At 42.1% G+C, this 22,058-nt stretch overlaps 1 protein-coding gene across 5 annotated transcripts in view; it reads right to left on the bottom strand.

Annotated features, from left to right (window-relative positions):
* Positions 1 to 9,799: 9,799 nt before the first annotated feature.
* The window catches only part of KCNJ16 (potassium inwardly rectifying channel subfamily J member 16), a 42,414-nt gene continuing 30,155 nt past the window's right edge, over positions 9,800 to 22,058 (bottom strand). For 2 of the 5 annotated variants that reach the window (XM_019740470.3, XM_019740469.3), the window contains exon 2: positions 9,800 to 12,514. In XM_019740470.3, coding sequence (XP_019596029.3) covers positions 11,170 to 12,450 — 1,281 coding nt within the window. In that variant the 5' untranslated portion in view covers positions 12,451 to 12,514 and the 3' untranslated portion in view covers positions 9,800 to 11,169. Of the gene's footprint in view, positions 12,515 to 12,984; positions 13,008 to 13,038; positions 13,160 to 13,708; positions 13,783 to 22,058 lie in introns of those variants that run through there. The other 3 variants (XM_019740471.3, XM_074319594.2, XM_074319595.2) reach the window with 3 other exon arrangements.

Below are 22,058 nucleotides of genomic sequence, written 5' to 3'. Positions count from 1 at the left end.
CGCTCATTATTGCCTACACAATGCCTATGTAAGACTGGATACAAAGTAAATACTGAATATATGAATGAATGAATGAATGAATGAATTTTAGAAAAATCAGATACTGTGACTGAAAACTCTTATTTCACTGACTGTGTTAATTCTAGTCTGACAAATAAATAAAGAATCAAATGGGAGGAAGGAAGGACTAGTTGGAAAAATAAAGTCATAACTTAGAATGAGAATTATTGTTTATTTCAACCAACTCTGGGTGAGGATGTACAAGAAGAAATATGAATTCATGTATGGGTTCTGCTACTTAATTACGTGATTGTAGGCAAGATGTTTCTGCTTCTTAGCATTTCATTGATAAAGTGGTGAGAAGAGGCACATAGGAGATTTTTCTGTTTGAAATTCTAGAGCTACATCTCTAATTTGTAGTGACATCATACCTGTAAATGAGGCAACATTGGAGCATCTTATGATGACAGAGATTTGAATATTACAAATAGAGACCTTTTTTAGACAGCCACCATGTACTGGCCATTTACTTTTGTGCTAAGTATTATCTTAAGTACTTGCACATCCAATATGTCACTTAATTGTCACAACAATGTATGAGGCAAGTGCCCCTATTTAACAGATAAGGAAACAGGTTTAGAAGTTGGAGTAACTTGCCCAAGGGTACACCACTAGGAATCCACGGAGCTAGGATTCAAATCCAAGTCAGCTGACCTCCTAGATTTCAGTCTAAATTGAATTAGAGAAGTGTAACAAAGAGAGACACAAAGAGAGAAAGACAGGGAGACTAATATAGAGAGAATGAGAATAAGATATAGAAAAAGAGAGAGAGAGAAATTGACAGATATAAAGACAAAGAAACAGACCAAGAGACTGATGAAGAGACTTAAAACCTGGCAATGCCTCTGTGAGAATTAATTAAAACTCTCTCATTCTCTCTCTTTCTCTCTCTCATTCTCTACACACACACACACACACACACACACACACACACACACACACAACACACTACATATAATGAAAGAATTGTTGGAACCTCATTTTTTTCTAATACCTTCATCCTTGATAAAAACTATATCCTTGATCAAACAAGCCCTGATAATATAAAACAGTGGCCATTAAATTCCTGAATTTGTTACAAAAGATATAATTTAGTCCCTAGCAGACAAGTACTCTGTGGGAAGATGGCCAATCCTGTCTTTCTCTGTTCTTCACATCTGGATGCTGACATAAGTGGAATTTAGAAAACAGAAAAATCCTTTAAACAAATATCACGACTCTTTGAAATGCATAAAAATTATGAGATTATAATGCCCATATTTACAAAGCAAATCTTTACTCATCATGAAAATCATGTTTATTAAGTTATTTCCATATATGCATTAATGTGATTATTCTAATACAGTATTAGTAATTGATACCTAAATTCTGGCTGCGTTCTCTTACTATAAAAAGATTGTTGGGTTATTTATTAGATTTCAGTGGACATGATCCAGACTTCCATGTCTCTATTTGTAGAATGGCAACCCAAATGAACTCCAATTTCATCTTCTAAATATATTATCCACATGGAGGTAGCAAAGGAAAAATCTCATCCTTGGAATCCCCATAGTTAGACCAATACTATTGTTGCTTTTCAGGGCGGGTTATTTTTTGACTTGAGCAGCGCCCATTATATTTCTTTCAGAAGCCTTACTGGCAATGTAGTTGCCAAGTTACTCTTCCAAATATCATCCCATAGAAGTGGGAGGCGGGAGGGGCGGGGGATAAAAACGTGGATTCACTTCATGGAAAAAAAACAAGTGTTCCCTGGTGACCACAAGGTGGCGCAATGGTGACCAAGAATACTCAACCTCCTAATAGAATTACCAGAGGCTTTTACGTAATTGCTACTATTAATAGTTGTTATTATTATCCTTATGGTATTTCAAAAGACCAACTAATCACCCTAGCCTTTGGTGAAAAGATGAAGTGTTTCTATTTTTTTTTTTTTATCTTCTTCTTTCTGCTGCAAAATCATTAATATTTTGCTTTCACTCAATCCCCAATCCCAGAAAGGACGAGTACGGATACAGATCCTTCACTTTATTTATTGTCCAAAGCTTTTAAACAAAGAATAATAACTTGGGCAACACGTTACGTTTCCGGAAAAGGATAAACAGAACTTCGTACTGTCTGATGGACCTGATGTTGTTCAAATCCATGATTTCATGACTACCCTCATAGTCGTTTGTAATATAGGAATAAAAAAGCCATTCTGAAAATGTTGGTTTACAGTAAAGGTTCAGATTTGTAATTTGCAAATTGTTATTTCCCTAGGTCCCACCGCAGCCATGAAATGATAATGGGAAGGGTGCCCAGAATATTCCAATGTGTTATCCATTTATTTGTGATTATTTGGTGTTGATATTATAGACCATCTCTCTCATGCTCAGGGGACTAAGAGACCACTGGGGTCTGGAAATCTAGGTGCTGCAGTCGTGGTCAGTTAGACATATTGGGAGGAGATTAAAAAGCAGACACTTTTTCCCAACTCGAAAAAAAACACTGCCTGGCCACGTACAGTTGTTCAAGTCATTCACTGCACAAGTCACCAACCTGAAGATGCTGCTTTAAATAGTAACACAAAGGGTTAGTAGCACCCTTGGCTGAACATTTTCCCCCCAACTTTCATAGATTAAGTGTTCTGGCATTTCATAACATTTAACAGCATATTTGATGGCCTCTGTTAGTTTGTCATAAATGTAGGTTGCCCTCATCAGAATTTTAGTTACTGCTTTTTTCATGCCACTACTCGCTTCCCACCATCGTAATTACAAAAGCGGTATTTCATCTTTAAAAAAAAATCAGACTTGTGTCATTTTTAAATGCCTTAAATTCTCCTGTTTGAAATAGGTCCAATTTTAGAAAAGGAGAGTAATATCAGGTCTGAAAACTAAATTCAACAAATATTATTATTCTGAGTTCTTAATTTGTTACCACAGGAAGTATACAAGTTAAAGAAGGGTTTTAAAAGAAGCAGAAAATAGTATGAAAGTAGAACTTTCCTGTTAAGTTCAGGGAGTACCATAATCACGAGAATAGAAAAGATTGCAGTAAATTACATACGTTAGTAAATAAATTATAAAAAGCCAATAAGAAACAAAAAATCAGGACTAAAAGTACAGTGAGGGAAAATCATGTCTTGTGGCTGCAAGGAATCATGAGGTAATTTCAACACCTATGCTGTAAGTGCTGGAAAACATTGGACCAGAGAGGTTGGGTAATCCCCCCAAATCCCACAGCTCATTAGTGCCAGTGCTGACACTAGAATCAATTACTCTTGGAAGCAGAAGAGAACATACTTAGAAAGTTGACCTCAGACATCAGATAAAAACATGGGTATGTAGAAAAGAACTAACTTTGGGATAATTAGTAAAGCATTATTAGCCCACAGCTAATAATGCTTTGGCTTTCAAATTCCTTTGAATCATGCTACTATTAGTGATATATATAGAGAGGAGAAAAACAAGAAATATTCAATTACTGAGCGACTCCTGTGTGACCATAGTTACGCATATGTATGTGTGTCTCTTTACACACTCCCTCCACATCCCTGGGTTATACATCCTGGGGTTCAACCAACCACAGATCAAAGATAATCAGGGGAAAAAGTTACATTGTTGCTGATGTGCGCTGCGTTGTTAAGCCTACGACGGTTGCGTCTGCACTGAACATGTACAGGATATTTTTTCTTGTCATTATTTCCCATACAATATAGTATAATAGCTACTGACTTAATATTTATATTATATTAGGCATTACAAGTAATCTAAAGATGATTTAAAGTGTACAGGATGATGTGCAAAGGTTATATACAAATTTTAAAACATTTTATATAAGGGCTCTGGGATCCTCAGATTTTTGTATCCGCAGGGTCAGGGGGAGGGGTCCTGGGATCAGTCCCCTGCGGATACTGAGGAAGGACTCTATACATATACATATATATACGTGCATGTGCGTGAGTGTGGGGGGGTATCCTGATATGCTCTTTCCAATTAGCCCACAAGGTAAATATTACCTCCATTTATATCCATGAAGAAATTGAAGCCCGGTGACAATTAAGATGTTGCCCAAGTTCATACAGCTCGCAAGAGGCACACCTGGAACTTGCATCCACTTCTGACTGATTTGAAGTCCGTGAAGCCCCTCCTGTCGCACGTCCCACATTAGAGGAGGAGAATTGCTCCTCCCTGTGCCGATGAGTCCAGCACACTTCTTTGCTGGCCCGTGAGGTGTGGCTCTCAGGCTTCCGGGTGGTTTGCAGACCCACTGGCGTGTCCGAGACCAGCACGTTTTCCCAGGTTCAGTTAGTGGCAGCGTATTTGGGTTGTGATGGGTCATTTCTGGATAATGAGCCTGCTCCTCCCGGGACCCCTTTTAATTTACTGGAACATGTGGAGAAGGTTGCATGTAGTGCATGGTATTGTTATATAAAATAGTTCAACTCTTTTTGAAACATCTTAAATTGAATGTCCAGTGGGGAGTTTACAGAGGGGGAGTATCCCATAGGACGTGCAGTCTGATTTCCCCTTGGTTTGGGCCTATTCACTCAGCCTCTGTGTATCTTAGAGTCAAACTTTTATTCTCAAAGCACCATTTTACCGAATCCCAATGCCTCATAATGGAGAAAGCATGGTTTATGTCATCCAAATGGTTTTGGTAAGATAGCACACAAATCATTTACACTTGGATGGCAATAATCTATATTCCTTCTACTGAATGATCTCTCTCTCTCTCTCTCTCTCTCTCTCTCTCTCTCTCTCTCTCTCTCTCTCTATTTCTTGGCTTAAGTCAATGTTAAAGGTTATGGACTGTAAATTAATGGACAAAACACTTAAAGAGATGAAGAGTTTGCAGCGGGCGGTAATAACAACACCTTGTACTTTATCAGCACTCATCGTGTGCCAGGTGCTGTTCCAAGCACTCTGCAAATATTGTCTCACTGACTCCTCACAACAACTGTGAGGCGGGTACTCTTATTTTCCTTACGTCACAGTTGAGAAAGCTGGGGCACAGAGAGGTTAGTTAGGTAAAGTGCCCAAAGTCGCACAGGAAGGAAATAGTAGAAATAAGATCCAAACCTAGGCAGTCTGATTTTTAAGCCTGCTTTCAGAATCGCAGCATCATACAGCAAGGAAAACCATAGATAAGGGGACTGAGAAGCAGAAACACCGGCTAAGTTGCTCTAGGCTGTGCAATCACTAAGACGAGCACCCGTGGTCAGCCCCGGTTTTTGTGACGCTGTCAGGTTGGGCTCCTTTCCTCACAGATCCTGCCTCAAGAATGGACCGTGTCCATTTAATGGAGGAAAAGCCCCACCACTCATGGTGTTTAAGGCTGGCCGTGCCCTAGGACCAAACGTTCCTGAGCCCAAGGCGAGAGGCATGGTGACAGGGCATCACCACACAGGGGTGGGTCCCCCGTGCCTGAGCCTTCCCCTGAGAAAAGGTGAGTCTTTTTCTTTTAAATTCTGTAATCTTTGTTTACATGTGGGATGCGATTATTCTCATCCATCATTGCTCTTACCGGCTGCTTCCCACGTTTTTTTGTCCCCTTCCCCATACTCCACCCTCTCTAAATAGTTTATGACTAGTTAACTTCTAGAAAAGAACAGGCTTTTATTTCACAAAGGGTCTTGAAATGATGGCTTTTCCCACTGAATGATTACAGAATAAAAAATGTCTCAACCTCTGGCAGCATCAGGGCTACTTAGCACCTGTGGTGATTCAAAGAGCTTTGGGTTGGTCTTTGGTAACTTGTGTGTCTTTCGTCTGCTGTCCCTCCTTTGGTGGCTGTGTTTCTGGGGTCACATAACTCCTCTAAGTGGGAGGGCTCCTCATATGTAAAATGGAATCTGATTAAATGAGCTAATGTTCGAAAAAATCTTTGGTTCTGGAATTGGCAGCTGGCAGAGGCTAGCTCTGTGCTTAACCCTATGGCTAGCCTCCCCTCCCCTGGCAAAGTGGGATCAGATACAATCAACAGGCAGCACAATAAATAATTGATTTACAACATGTGCTTCTAATTCAAAGAAAGAGCCCCAGTGCATCGTGCATGCGACTGAAGTATTTTATGTGGAAATTTGAAGGTTTCTGATAACTTTCTGTAAAGAAGTTTCCACAGGGGCTAAACCTCTTGGGGCTCTTTCTGTCTCAAGTTCAAGTTACTTAGATAGTGATTAAGGATGTTTTATGGGCCCTGTGGTAAATGATAGCATAGGGGGAAAAGCATTCTTTGGCTATGTAATTTAGCAAGACTTAATCTATCTGTTTGGGTTTTCATCCTCCCGGCTTGCTGAAAACTTGAAATGATTAACCTGTGTCTCTGTAGCCTGCCGAGGGTCCCAACTTTCCATCAAGGACCCGACTTGAGTGACTACCCAGCTCAGGTTACCTTAATGACTTAGAAGACCCTCAATCTCAGTCCAGCTGTGTTTTCTAGGTGTTTTCTAGGGGTGACAGATTGACTCAAGATCCAGTATGCTTTTTCCTTTGCAGTATTTATGAAACAGCATCCATCAATGAGACCAAACAGCAAAAGGCCATCGTTTATTTATTCTTAAATTTTCCCTGCTAGGTACTCAGCAATGAAGACTCTATGGAGCTATGTCGATTTAGTCTCCAGACTGCACAACAGATCCCCAACCACAGGCATGGACTTTCCCGAGGAAAGGAGTACCGGGTGACATGATGAGGCAAGAGGCTGCCTGACCCCAGCCAGATCTCATGATCTAACCACACAGTGGGAAGACGACTGTGTGAAGTTGCTGAAGCAATCCAAAGTGAAAGAAAAACGTGAGAACTCACTTGGACATAAGGTTTTACTGACTGCAGAAAAGCTACAAAGCCACACAGGCCCGTGATGTTTTCCCAGCAGCACTGTGATTCTGTCTCTCCAGGAAAAGGCCCCTGTAGGAGGCCTTGCTTGCTCTCTGCCCAGTGATTTATCTGAACTGAATCTCAGTTACTAGCTTTCGTTTACAAAGACCTCAGATCCAGAAGAGTCTTTGCAGACCATTTGCCAAGGGCCTCCCTGCTGCTTCCTCTGTGTGTCTGTTATCCCCACTTGCGTTGTGTGTGGGGCCCAAAGTTATTTTCTCCAGCAGATGGGTCATATTGCTCCTTCAAAACTGAAAGAGAGAGAGAGAGAGAGAGAGAGAGAGAGAGAGAGAGAGAGAGAGAGAGAGAAACACCAAATCTAGAATTAAGGCAGGGTCTCGTGAGTACCCAGGGTATGTAGGGGTGGTTTCTACAAGGCCACAGGCAAAACTTACCTTTACAAAAAAACAGGGGCTTATACACGCCTTTGCGAAACACTCAGAGCAGAAGAATCAATGGTTCTAATGAGTGGAGCTAATAGAATATTTTAATTTGGTTCCCAATCTTTTACATAGGAGCTTCCCAAAGTGTCTACTTTACACATATCCTGGCCAACCCAGAAGTAATGAAATACAAACATTTAATGTAAGGATGAAGGTTCCTTGGTCTATATTTAGAGTCTGCTTAAAAAGTTGATGCCACTTGGTCTCCCTGCGGGTCTGAAGCCCTGCCCAAGATGTACAGTGCTTGCTTGCCGAAATCTCACTGGATTTCAGGTCCCCAACCCCAGTGACAGTCCCATCAAAACACAGAATGTCATTCTGTGGGAGGGAAGGAAAAAGGTAAAGGGCAGTGGGACAGTAGGCTGGTCAATCATCTTATCAAGGTTACTCAGACCTCAGTGTCTCTGAGGGATTTGCAGGCCAAAAGGAATTCTTTTGTGTTTGTTTTACAATGATAGTGGCACTTCCTCAACTCCCCAGAAAACATGTGGTTTCCAAAGAGACCAACTGCATCGAATGCTGTGTACAAGCTGGACCTAACAGGTATATCGTTTTTTTCCTTACCAGCCTTTTGTTCCCTGCATAATTGCCTTTGGAGAAATCACTCACTGTGTCAGTTAGAAATCATGTTTCTTTTCACTCTTGCGGAAGAAGTCTGGAGATATGCAATCTCGGGTTGCACTCTTTCCTCTCCTATGCTTCCTTTGGAAGGGGTGTCCTTGATTTTCATTCTCGGAAGACGGCTGCAAGGGTTTCAACTACCAAGTATGATGAGGTCTAGGTGAGGAGAGGATGTATGCAGTGAGCTAAAGGGCCTGTGCCAGCTCGGTCAGCCCCAGTGAAAGAGCATTCTGAGAGGCCACACCCAGAGTTCTGATGACATCTCACGGGCCAGAACCATGCCACTTAAGCACACTCCCCCAGCCCCCAGCCGCAAAGGAGACCCAACAGCATCACCATAATTTGTTTTAAACCTGGGCACATTGTTGTCCCAGTTGGGACTCTGTCAGCCAGGAAGAAGCAAAGAATGAGATATTTGATGACATGGAAATTTAAAATATCCCCCCCACTGTTTTGGTGTCGAGATTAAGTGTATCTGTGTGAAGTACCTCATAAAGCTTGATGAACTGGTGGTCCACGAAAATGGCATTTCCATCTCTCCCTGTGCTCCCTCACTCTGCAAGGGACCGCTCACAGGTGACAGCACACAGCGGGGCCAAGCCTTGATGTCACTATTTGTTTTTCCATCTAATTAAGTTCACCTAATAATGTCATCTTCATGGAGAAACAGATGCCATCGGAAAAAATATTTGACTGACTTCTCATCCCGGACCGAGCATTCAAAGCTAGAAATGCCATTTTGCACAGAGCCTACAAGTTGCAATGCTAACAGAAGCACTTAATTGTTAATTCGGATACAGCTGTTCTACAAGCTGTTCTAAACCCATAAAAATGGTTTATAATTGTGCCAACATCCTAATTCTATGACGCAGCAACCTCATTTTACATCCGCAGAGTTTACACTACCTGGAATATACACCTTTGGCATTATTGAAAGATCTTTATTACCAAATAACTCATTGGGGTGTCCGGGTATGTTATAAACCTAAACAGAAAGTTAGAGATAAATAGTACATGGGAATGCTGAGTTTACATTCCATCCTGGGGAAGATGATTTGACAACAGATTGTATGTATTGAATATTGCTGCCTCTATTCTGATACTCACGAAGCAAGATCATAGGGAGGCAGAGTCCAGGAAGCAAAGAAAAGTGAAAAGAAACTAGATGTGTGTGAAACAAGCTAAGGATGGGGGGGGCATGTTTGTTTGTGGTAGTGGGTGTTTTCTACATAGTAGGTGGTAGTACTTACTCTGCTGAGTAATTTCCACTACAAAATCTAAATCTACAGTGCAAGTGTAATTTAAACATGGATTTTGCATTCCTGAAGCAAATCAGAAAAAAAGGCATTATTTATATCTGGTGTTAAGCTTCCAGACAGTTTTGCAACTTGTAACCTGAACAAAACTCTGATCCAGAAAACAACAGGAATAAAAGATTTGCACACGAGCATTTAAAAATGCTTTGTTGCTCATAGGCAAAAGGAAGAAAGAAGGAAAGAAATAAGAAAAAAAAGGGAGGGAGGGAAGGAAGAAGAGGGAAAGAAGGAAGGAAAAAGGGGGGGGAGGATGAAAAACAAAAGAAAAACACTTTATATACCTACATATTAATATTTTACTTTTATTGCTAACCTTGAACTATGTGATTCAGTTCAATTTACTTGTATGCTTTAATTTAAATGGAAAAAGAGATAAAGATATTTTCAAGAAAAAGCAAAAACTATGTGTGTGTATATATTTAAACAAATTAAAAACTGTAGTATATATAATTATTGCCAACTCAGCAACAATGTTAAAAAACACACAGGTAATTCTGAATGTAGCTAATAACTTCAATTTATAAAGCTTAAAGTGACTTCACTCACAAGTGATCAAATTTGTGCTTAAAGTAATCATAATTAACATCGTCTAACACAGAAATACAGTATACAGATGGATCGCAGTTCCTCAGGTGTAAGTAACTCTATAACCCTTAGCTTCTCCGTTTAATAATATGCATTAAAATCTCCTTCATTATATTTCACAAAATCTTCAATTTAAATGATTGTTCCAAGCTCAGTGGAAGAGTTTCTTAAAATCCACAATTCAAGTCATTTATATTTTATAAAATGACCAAGACAGGTAGCATACATAACTGCTTCTGGGCACAAATAAATACCTTTCCCCTCGCGCCGCCACCCCCCTACCCCCACCCCCCGCCAAATGCCCCTAGAAAAGTTTCCATCCCTATGCAGCCAGCCAGAGCTTTGCAGGACACGTGGGCATGTTTTCTTCCGTAGTGTGAGAGTGTTTATCACGGCTATCCATTCCGTCACCCCATCTCTGTGACCCTGTTCCTTCATCTTGTCCTTGGAGAAGCTGGAAGGTGGGCATCAAAAGCCCCCTTGTCAGAGAAACTACAAGGGTCAGGATTGCCTCATTTCTGCTCTTCCATGTAAAGCCATTTGCTGGAGCCAATCAGGGCACTTAAGAGAGAAACACTGCTCTGAATAATCATATAACTTTTCTCCTGCCTTATGGTTTAGAGAGAAAATAGCTCCTATCATTGATTATTACCGGGCAAGCGGCTGTGGAAGAACTGTCTGAATTGGTGGCATTGTCTCTTTCTTACAGCCACTAACTCTTGCCTGCTGATACCAAGACACTATGAGGGGCAAACATAGTGACACAAACAGGCCAGTCGATGTCACAGTTCATTATTTCAACATTACAATTTACTGAATGCATGCCTTGCATATCTTGGTTAGGTGATATGATGTTTTTATGAGACACCACTCCTTATCCATTCTGATACATTAAAATGTTTATTATTCATGCTGGTTGCCTCTCCTATTTTTATTTATTCTAGTATCCTACCTTGTTCCCCCATTATTGAATATTACACCTCCAATTAAAGATACAAGTATACAGAATAATAAAAGCAGATGGAATTTATATTAATCAATTAGACTCTTAATAGCATCCCTAACACAAAAATTGCTAGCAAAAAAAAAAAAAAGTTTAAACAATTGGATACTAAGTGATTTTTAGATTATCTCCCATCAAGTTTAACCTGCTCTTCTTATTCCCATCAGCATCAAACATAACTATTACATTCTTTTAAAGCCCTGTTTACAACTACTTGCCCTAAGGTGATTGGCTAGATAGTAAAATGATTGAGTGGTAGCCCTTGCAATTGCACTTTGGGACTACATTTGGGATTCTACAGAGATTCTATTTAGAGTCAGGAGAGCTTTCTGATAAGGTGTTTCCTTACACTCGTCCATGGCAGAAGTGGTGGTCTCCTCCGGGCTTTCACAGCTGCTGACAATGGCAACTGCACTAAATGACCTTCTTCTGACCTTGGTGTCCCCCGTGCAGGCTCCTCGGCCTGGCGGGGCTTTTTCCACGCTGTGGAGCTGCTGGTCTTTCCAATCCAGTTGCTTGGCACTGCAGAAGGGAGCATACACTTCGACACTTCCCTCAAACTCTAAGCAGTTCACTTTGTAGTACTTTCTCTTCACTTCCAACACATCATTAAACCTGTGGCCCCAGAGAATTTCTCGGGGAACGTAGGAACTTCTGGACTGGTGGGAAGTCCCCGTGGAATCGCCGGTATAGATAAACGTCACCAAAATCTCAAAGTTATCTTTGGCCACGGCTTTCCGGTCAAGGGCATACAGAGGGCTCTCGTGATCAATCTCATGAACAATGGTGACTGGTGTGACGAGGATAATCTGGTCATTGACCAACTTGAGGTCTTTGAAGGCCATTGTCATGCGCCCTTCGCTGTCCTCCGTGTAGCGGAGCAGCTGGGCTCGCACTGTGCCCTCGACCACGTGGTTTGGTCGGAAGTCCCCTACGCGCCACATGAGGCACAGCTTCCCATCGCGCATGCCTATGAGCGCACAATAGCTAAAGCGGATGGTTTGCGCTCGCTTCCGAGCGGTGGCCATTTTGGCCAGGGCGGCTCCGATGATGAAAGTGTTGATGATGCAGCTTAAGATGGACTGGAGGATGACGGTGAGCACGGCCACCGAGCACTCCTCCGTGACGCAGCGGTAGCCGTAGCCGATGGTGGTCTGCGTCTCCAGGGAGAAGAGAAACGCGCCGGTGAAGGAATGGACGTTGTCCACGCAAGGCGTGATGTCTGGGTTGTTCAACAGGTCTCCGTGGTGAAAGGCTATGAGCCAAAAGATGGAGCCGAAGATCAACCAGGAGAGGATGTACGACAGAGAGAAGATCACAAACATATGGCGCCACTTGGTGTCCACGAGGGTGGTGAAGATGTCCACCACGTAGCTGCCCCACTCCCCGAAGATGTGCTTGAAGTACACGTTGCAGCTGCCATCCTTGTGGAGCAGGCGTCTCCTGGCCCTTCTCTTCTCAGCCACGACGTGCTCGGGCGGGTAGCCTGGGTATTTGGCGTCCACGTTCACAATGGGATAGCTGCTGCCGTAGTAGCTCATTCTTTCCTGCGCCCTGGGCATCCAGGTGAGGTGTGCAGCTCGGGGGTGTGTGGCCTTCTGTTGCTGTGGGGTTTTCCGTTAAAACCTGAGAGAGAGAAAATCAAACCCACTTTAGCTGTTGTTTTCCACCTGTATAGCTATTTGCCAAATTTGAAGCAGTGTTATGCCAAATGAAATAGCCAAGACTTCATTCGAACCATAGAGAGAGACTCAATATCGATGACACATTTCAGTTTAAAATTCAACTCCGTCATTATAGGAACGCAATATGCAAGTAGAGAAGACAACGTTTTCATAAATGCCTAAGGCTTGAGTAAACACTATGCTGATCCCAAATGAAGCCTCACTACCGTTTCTGAACTGACATTAAAAATAAAATAAAATAAAATTGTCTTAGTTTGGCGACTCTCCCAGCATGAGGGCATTTAGAAAACAAAAGAATCAATCATGTAAAAAGGCAAAACATAAGTCAGATATTTGTCTAGCAGTCTTATAAGCTTTCTGTTTAAATCTGATGGTCTTCCTTAAAAGAAGGAGGCAATGAACAGTTTCTACCTTCATGTTAAAATGTAATTTCCAGACTGGTTGCTATCATAGGCCGTCCCTCACCTTCAGCACCTGTGGCTTCCTCTCTCTTCCACGGAGGTTCTTCTTCCTTGTATACTTCCCAGGACCAAACAGAACTGATAGGGACACTATTTCAGATTCAGCTCCTTTACCCTAGCTCTACCTTTAGTGGAGAGAGGGGAAAAAAATCTTTCTTAACCCCAGAGGAGTTAAAACCACTCCCAGTTCAGCTTTCAATAAGGTATAAAATTGCTTGCGCCTTTGTCTCATAACATCCATCCTTTTTTTTTTTTTGGCACTGGAAGCTCTTCTCTTTCCCTCTGAATAGAGGCAGACAATTTGCCAAAGTTGCTAATCTTATTTCCCTCTTAAAGGGAGCATATTCCAATGGACAACACGCCCCCCCCACCCCGCCTCCAGCTTTTTAGTATCCCTGATGCTTTCACAGCCATGCCAAGGAAAAGTCATTTTTCTTCCTCCCAATTCAGTCTTTAAAAAAAAAAAAAAAAAATTAAGGCAGCACACACAGTTCTTAGCATGTGTAGCATTCATGATACACAGGCCAATGGTTTTCCCAGCTCAAGCCTGAAAGTACATTTTAAAAATCCAATGTTAAGTGGTGTTTAGTTATTTCTATGCTACATTAAGAAGTCACTGCAGCCCAATTTTAATTGTTTGGTAAATCTTACAACATGTTTTCCACATAGTTTACCTGTGCTAGATAGGGGAAGTGAGTGTAAGAAGAAGGGACCACTTCAGACTCGAGGATCCTGCCACCCTGTTGCACTGAAAAATAGAGTAGACGTAATTACTGTTCCTGACATTGAGACCCACCCCCTCTTGAAACCAACCAAGGAAATTGATCACTAAGTACTTATTTAGCGCCTTACCCTGGCTGCTAAAGGGAGGAAAGAGTTAATTTCCCTCCAGTCAAAAGGAATCATTTTTCTTATTCTCCGGGGATCAGGCCCACTTTACAATAAACACTTTGTTTGGTGGACCACTGTGAAGACGGACACGCTGCTTACGGCCAGAAAATCCTGCAAGGCCTGTGTGAGTTTCTCTCTGTCCACCCCCGGACCCTCCCCCACCCTGGCCACTTCACCCTCCCTCCACCCCATCTGCTTTGAGTAGTGACATCCTCTCCTTTGTCAGCACTTCAACTGTGTTTGGGGGGAGACAGTTGTATAATTTCAGGATGTGACCCAGGGCTGAGAAAACGCTCACTGGAATGTCAAATGTAAAATCTTCCCACAAATTTCGTCCACGACATACATCATTCCTCAGAGGTTCCAGTCTGATTTGTCACCGAATGGTAGTTGCTCAGGACTGAGAAGGCCACTCTTTCGCCTGATCACTCAAGGCATGAGAATGGGACCAGTTATAATCAAAGGCCCATATGATTCCTAATTAAAAAGCAGATTTGGAGATAGGCTTGTTTTCTTGTTAAACTCTTCCAACCCAGTTCCTTAAAGGGAACTGCACACATCATGGGAGTCTGAGAATAAGAAAGCACAGTTCATAAATCAAGAGCTACTGTGTGACTCTGCTCTTTTCTGCTGCCAAAAGAAAAAAGATTTTTATTTGCAATGGCATTCCGTTGGCATGGTTTTAAATTCCAGTAGTGCCAACAACTTTTATAAACAAGCCATTTTTAAAACACCTTCAGCAGTATGCTAATTGGTGTATGACATTTCAATTAATACAAGCAGCAAGTGAGCAAATTTGAATGTGTAGAAAATCTATTTCTGAGTAATGGAACCATTTTAGGGATACAAGTCACAGCTGTGAGAATTCTGCCCCAAACCCACCATATCCTTGGCTGCGGTTCATTCTTGCGATCATTTCAGTGTTTCCAGAAAAAAGCTTTCAGATTCTGTACAGGTACGTACACTTTGTTCATCTAGTCTTTGATTCTCCAACCATGTAAAGGATGCATTTTCTAAAAGGAGATTGTTTCTCAGCTAAATGATAGATTGTAACCAAACTCATTTTATTTAGTCTTACCCATTGCTTGGGCTCCACAATGAGCAAAGACATTTATGGAGGCCCTTGTCAAAAATGGCGAGGCAAAATAAATATTCATTAATCTCCTGTTTCATATATTGTGTTAATTTGAGCACTTTTCCAATTGTTTGCCATTAAATAGTAGAGGAGCAGGCTTGTGGATTGACTGGACAGTCTATATTTAACATTTGTGTTTGTCAGGGTTCAAACCCAGTTTTAAAAAGTGCCTTAAAGCTTTCAAAATCGTCTTGTCACCATCAATTCCATCACGAAAAAGCATTTGCACTGTCCCTACTTCTGTATTTTCCTTTTGCATGTTGTGCTCCTTGCTCTCCAGAAACTGACGGTGGCCGTTTCATTGATTGCAAAGTTCTTTTTTTTAAAACTAAAAATGGAAATTTGATCACGGTAATTACAACACAGTGGAGTATAAAGTTCAGAAGGAAAAGCTGAATCGGGTAAGGTCCCCCTGCTGCACCAGCCCAAAATTGTTTCACCAGGTGATTAATGGCAGAGGGGTAAGAGGACTGCAATTTCTTTGCCATGACATCGAGTTCTTTTCTAAGTGGGGCTGGAGTAAGAGGCAGTGCACGGCTGGGATGCTGGCTGTTCCCTGGGAATGCCACGAAAGCTCATTATAATGTGCAGAGACACTTAGGAGAGCACTGCCCAGACGACCCAGTTCACGCCATCCCACAGAGATACCCCAGCGAGAGGTACCCAGAGGGCTCAGCCGACCCAGTCCTGACAACAACTTTTTTCTCAGCCCTTCCTCCTGGTATTAAGTTCAGGCAATTAAAAAACGTTCCTTAATCTACTTCGACCAGTGAGATCTGCTTTTCGTCCTCAGTTTTCTAGATCTTTGTGTGCATTCCAGGAGAACTCTTTACTGATTCATCTTATTTCGAGCGGGTGATACACATCACGGGGAATGTTTCCCAGAAAACAGACAATGTCCTGCGTGTCTGTCTCCATTTCTCCATTTGCAAAAGTGCCTCCGTCGGACTCAACAGTGTTGAAGCGATTCCTCTGCCACTTTGCCATAGCCTCTCAAATTCAGCTATTTCCCGAGCAAGGCTGCTCTTGTACATCAAGCTTAAGCGTTTCATTAGCATGTTGAGGCTACAACACAATGGTTATCCTGTGTCACTTTGATAATAAAATCAGGTCTTGTCTCTATATCTACTTAGTATCAATAGAGTAATAATAACCACAAATAAATGGTCTAAAATCTCTGGTAAAATTCATTTATTAATGCCCATGGCCTTTCAGATTAACAGGTTCCTTTTTTATCATGTAAATGACTTAGATGAACTTGTCAGTAATCAAGTTACTTTCCTGGCAACTATTAGATAAGATAAATTTTACTGGAAACTTGAGAACTGGTGGGGTGGAAACTAGAAAAGGCGGCCTAAATTCCAAGTACAGGTCATTGTTTTTGAAGACAGGCTTGGGTGACGTGTGGGGTGGGGGCCAGGAGGGTCAGTGAGAGGAGGTGTAGTCAGATGGCATGTGGGGGGTGGGATCTGGTTGCCAGGGAGGAAAGGAAGAGGGGTTTCATGAGTTAGCACAGAACCCAAACAAGTTAGGTTATTTTGCTCAAAATTCATCCTACAACTGGTTGCCTGGGAATTATGCCTGAGGCATAGCGTGCCTGGAAGCCACCTAAGACCTTGGGACATACTTAGGTGGAGTTCTTCCTGGAGCCAATGAAGGCCTGCTTCAGCCACACCTGTTACGTACGGTCCGGACTTCTCCGAATACTCCCAGTCTCCCCCATTTCAAGCAGTTTGTCCTGTGTTGACAAATCATGGCCGTGTCATGTTTCCTTCTCAGCTGCTATTATCATCCCCAGAGCAGGCCATGGCTGGACTTACAGCTTTTGTCCCCTCTGTGTCCTCTTCTCCCTCCCAGCCCTAGTCTAACTTCTCAATGACCATGGGCTTTACTTTTCGTGATACAACCTGACAATGTCTCCTTCTGAATCAATTTTTTAAAACAGTTGTGTGTCAGTGATGATAGGAAAGGAGTTATATATACCGTGTTATGGGAAAACAACTAAACTGAAAGTTGGTGCTAGGAAGGAGAAGCAGACATCTCAAGTTGCTAGAACTTTTTTCTGGAGCTTTTCTTTCTAGCCCACCTTTTCTTAAGTCATAGCTACACTCTAATTGTAAACCCTGCCTCACCCAAAATGATGCTGTGTTTTAAAAGCAGAAGAAACCTGGAGCCAGGGATTATGTTTCTTCATTTTCTGGATGTCAAACTAGTACCAAAGTAACACAGATTATAATCCCAAATTATTCTGGTTTAAAAATCAAATTACCTCAATAAGAAACAGTCTGCAATAAAATGGGTGTTTTTTTGTTGTTGTTGTTTTTTTTGTTTTTTTTTGTATTGTACAGAACCCTGAGTTGGGAAGCAGACTCCAGTTCCGGGTCTGTCCTGAATGTCCTGAGTGGCTTGTGTAAGCATCTTGTCCATGAACCTCTGTGTCCCATCCACAATATGGGAATAATACCTATGTCACAGAGTTACTGTGCTTTGAATGTGATCAGATCTTTCACTCTGCCGCACTCATAGCAGCTGTTGAATAATTATTACTGAAATCTGAATCCCATGAGGACTCAGTTTCCCCCTGTAAAATATCAGAGCATCCGTTTTAACCCCCTCAGAAGGCTTTCCACTGCATGACATCAGGGCAGACCATATGTGGTCCCCAGTAGATATTTTAAGTTCAGGGACGGTGCCACTCACTGTTTCCTGCCACAGAGCCACCTGAGCTCCTCCTCTGTCATGCCTCCAACCCCCAGGGGTTCCTTTCCTTTTCACAACTGTTAACAAATGGGAGATCCCCTAGTCCTTGTTTTCAATACACACGCACACACATGCGCACACACACACACACACACACACACACACACTTCTACTTTAAGAATTGTATTGCTATTTACTCTGAGCGACCAACCTAAAGGAAACAAGGCTGACAAGCTTGGAACATTTAACAAGTTAAAGAAATTCACAAGGTAACTATGGGTGGAGGGAAAAAAGGGTCCTATGGAAAGTAACCTCACAGGGCGATCTGATCATAAATGCCTAACTGAGCAGGTCATGGTGGGTATCACGCCTCAGTCAAATAACTTATTTGCTAAAAAGCTTCTCTTTGCCTCAAGCAGCCCTGTCCTGTTTCTGTGCGTCTAGGTTAACACACCTTTGAAATACCAGAAGTAAAACCCTTCAAAGGGAGTCTTAACCCTCAAGAGAGCACACAGTCTTGTTAACTATCCTGTAATCCAGGCCCCCTTGGGCTTTCTCCAGCTTTCCTTCTGTCCCCTCCTTCATTTCAAATGCATAAAGGAGGCTGCAAAACTTATTCTCTGGAGCATCTGAGATCTTGTTCCCTGACATACGTCGTCAGTTTGGCTCAACTCTTATAAAAATTCTCTACAGGTTTGTTTGGACGTTTCTGACTTCAACGTTATGATGCTTATTCTTTGTCCGAAGTGGTAGGTGTACGTTTTATGAAGGTGGCTCTGAAGCTTCCTCTGGTTCTTATCTTGACAATCAGCCTGCCCATCCTGCTCTGGGTGGCATGCCAGCCCCAGCCGACAGTTTACCTGGAGCGGAAAGTGGGTTGGTGCACAAATTGGATTTCATGAGATCTTATGTCCCTTCGAGAAACCAGTTCAGTATCCCCTTGTTGTGCCAGGAAAGTGCTTCCTCCAGTGGTCTCTAAAATTCTCCCATGGAGAATTTGTTACTGATGGTTTATATTCTTGTTTAGTTTTATTCTTTTTTTTTTATTTTAATTGAGCTCGTATTGTGTGCCAGACCCACCCGGTTTTACGAGTTAGTGAACAGAGTGCCACCTGTGTGGAATTTGCATTTGCAAGTTGGGCATGGATAAACATGAAAATAAAATGAGATAAGCGCTGAGAGGAGTAAGTACCAAGGAGAAAGGAGAATGAAGTACTAATAGGGAAAACGGAGGGTGCCATTGAACAAAGGTGGGGAAAGTTTAATCCAGGACCTGACCGGTCAGGCTGAGAGCACCTCCTTACTTTTCCTGGCTCTAACCTTAGGCAAAATGTTATCAACGCGGGCCTTGTTCTCCATCCTATTTTTGTTTGCTTGAGGCACCTCACTATCTGGTTGTTCGGGTGCTCACTATTTATAGGTGTAATTTGGCTGCTGCATCCTCTGTTCTAAGCTAATTTGAAGGCCTGGTTCTCACAGGACTTATCATTACAGGAACTCATCTGCATTTTATCACTGAATTCTCTCCTGATCTGGTGAAAAACCGGGTTTCACCGGTTTATGTAACAGCCTTCTAACTCTTCTCTTGCCACTTTTATCCAGAGTGGTTATTCTAACCCGAAATGTAAACATCCCTTCTCCTGCGACCTTAGGCTACAGTCCACACTCCGTCTGGTCCAACGGTTTCCCCGTTCAAGGGCAGGACTATGGAGATCAGAGACTTGGACAGGATTCTAGTTATGTTCCCACCACATCTTAGATGTACGTGTGTGCTATCAGCATCTGACAAATACAGAGGGTGCCAAAAAATGTATACACATGTTAAGAAAGAAAACGGTATTAAAATTATAATACTTGATGTATACCGATAACAGAAGATAAATACAAGTCACGTCTGACTTCTGCAATGACAAGAGATGCTCAAAGTGGTTCCCATCAGTGTCCAGACATTTCTGATCACGGCGAACTACTGCTTGAGCAACGTTGACCAAAGTGTCCACTTGTACACATTTTTTTTTTGACACCCCCGGTACTTTTAGGCTTCTTTGAGTTTATTTAAAACATAGGGACAATAGTTGACATCTCAAAAGGTTTTTGTAAGGAATAAATGACAATATAAAAAGAGTGCAACGGCTAGCGCCTGAGAGTTCTCCTTTAATCCCTACTTTGAGCAAATATTTCTCCTCTGTTTCTTGCAATAGCTTATACTACTGGGTTCTTATGTCGTCTGAGAGGGATGGGTATCTGAACTACAGTCTGTAAGGTGAATACCAGTCAGTTAAAAAAGAAGAAAGAAAAAGACTTTTTCAGGCAGAGGAATAGCATTTCCGAAGGCTCTGTGCTTCGAACATGCGCAGGACACGCTTTCCAAAGAAGTGAAATTGAGGCAGAAGGGGGACAGGTGGGGGAGTTGATCCCAGAAAGAGAGACAGAGGCACAACATAAATGACCTAGTGGGTAGAACTATAGACTTGGGTCTTTCTCCCAAGAGTCGTGAAAGCAAATGAAGTACCTTAACCAAGGGCACAGGCTGATAAGGCTGCGTTTTTAAAAGATCACTGTAGCTGTCCAGTGGAAAACTGGTTGGAGAAATTGTAAAAGCAGACGTGGGGAGATAAGCCAGGAAGGTATTTCAATGACCAGGTAAGAGATGATGGTGTCTGGGGCTAGGATGATGCCAGTGGAGGTGGCAGAGCCACCTCTCACTAGTGTTTCTTCACCCTGCACCTGGAATAAGGTCACGTGACCTTGGTGTGGCCAATCAGAGGTCCAGGAACAACACTCTGAATCTTGAGGAAGCCACACAAGGGTGCCGAATCCTATTATTCCAGGCAAGTACAAGGAGTCAAGAGGGCAGGGTGTGATGGTGCATCTAGGTCCCCACCTTCCCCAGGACACAAGTCACAGCTTCTAGAGAGACTGCCCTGAGATAAGATTTCCATTTTGCTTTGCCTCGTTTCTGCTCAAATCAGGTTCTTCATAGTACGTCCTTTGATACTGACTGTAAGCTACCTGATATCTTTTCAATAATATTTTCTTTTGCTTGTTCTAACCAGGGGTAGTTTTTATTGCTTGAAATAGAAAAAAATTGAGTTACAAGAAAGTTTAATTTACATGTGTAAAATATCTCCAATTTGCAAGACTATGACCTAATCACTCTCCTTTAACTTCCGTCCTGTAAACTGGCAGCAAGTCCTGTTGGTTCGACTTCCAAGGAGAGCTGAGAGCTAATCACGTTTCATCATAGTCAAAACCCCCATGTCTTCAAAGGACCACAGCAGCTTCATAGGAGATCTTCTCTTTCTGCCCTCCCTGTACTTGAATCTACTCCTTTTAAAAAGAAAATCAAAACATGTCACTCCCCTGCTTCAAACCCTCCAGTATCTTTCCATTGCCATTAGAGTAAATTGCATAATCTGTATTTTATACAGATGGTCTACATCTGACCTCCCTCGGCCCGTCTCTGCTACGTACCTCCTATTCTCCTTCTCACTGTTCACTCTCTAGCATCCCTGCATCTGCCTTTTTCACTAACACAGGGGTCAGAAAACTATAGCCTAAAGGGCAGTCTGGTTCACTGTTTGCTTTTGTTTGCTTAAATAAATAGTTTTATTTAAACGCATTCAGACTGTTTATATAGTGTCCGTGGCTACTTACTCTCACACTATCTATCACTGCAGACTCAAGTACTTACAACAGAGACCACACATGGTTCACAAAGCCAAAAATATTTACTATGTGGCTCTTTAAAGGAAAAGTTTGCCAAATTCCACTCTGACACACAAGGGTGTGCCTGCCCCAGGGCCTTTGCACTTCCTTTCCTACCTGCAGGGCCTCTAGCAGCCCTGAAATCTTACCTTTAATGTCACCTTTTTAAAAGAGGCCTTGTCTGGAGAGGATTTATTAACTAAAACCCTCCCCCACACCATTGTTTTCTGTCTCATTAACATGATTTATTCATTTTAAAATACCGCTACTGATTGAATTCCTTGTTTGTTGTCTGGCTTGCCCCATGGAATAGATTGTAAGCTCCAGGAGAAAAGGTTTGTCTTACGTAGCACTGTATCCCCAGCAGCTAGAGCAATATGTGGCATGTAAGCACTCATTAATTATATTTTGAAGGAATTAATTAATAAATCATTGAACAATACCAATTGAGCAATACAATATTCTCAAGGAGATTTCAGTCCTCGCAAGAGAATCAGCATTGTGAAAACTGTAAAAACATCAATGTTGGCAGTTCTCCAAACACCAGCTCCCAGTTCCTTCCATTTACCTTGCCTCTCCCCTGTCCAAGC

This window comes from Rhinolophus sinicus, chromosome 12, assembly GCF_057876585.1.
Source record: "Rhinolophus sinicus isolate RSI-liver-muscle chromosome 12, RSI-T2T, whole genome shotgun sequence".
NCBI classification, from domain to species: Eukaryota; Metazoa; Chordata; class Mammalia; order Chiroptera; family Rhinolophidae; genus Rhinolophus; species Rhinolophus sinicus.
The sequence above is the reverse complement of the archived record's forward strand: the minus strand, read 5'-3'. Positions and strand labels throughout refer to the sequence as shown.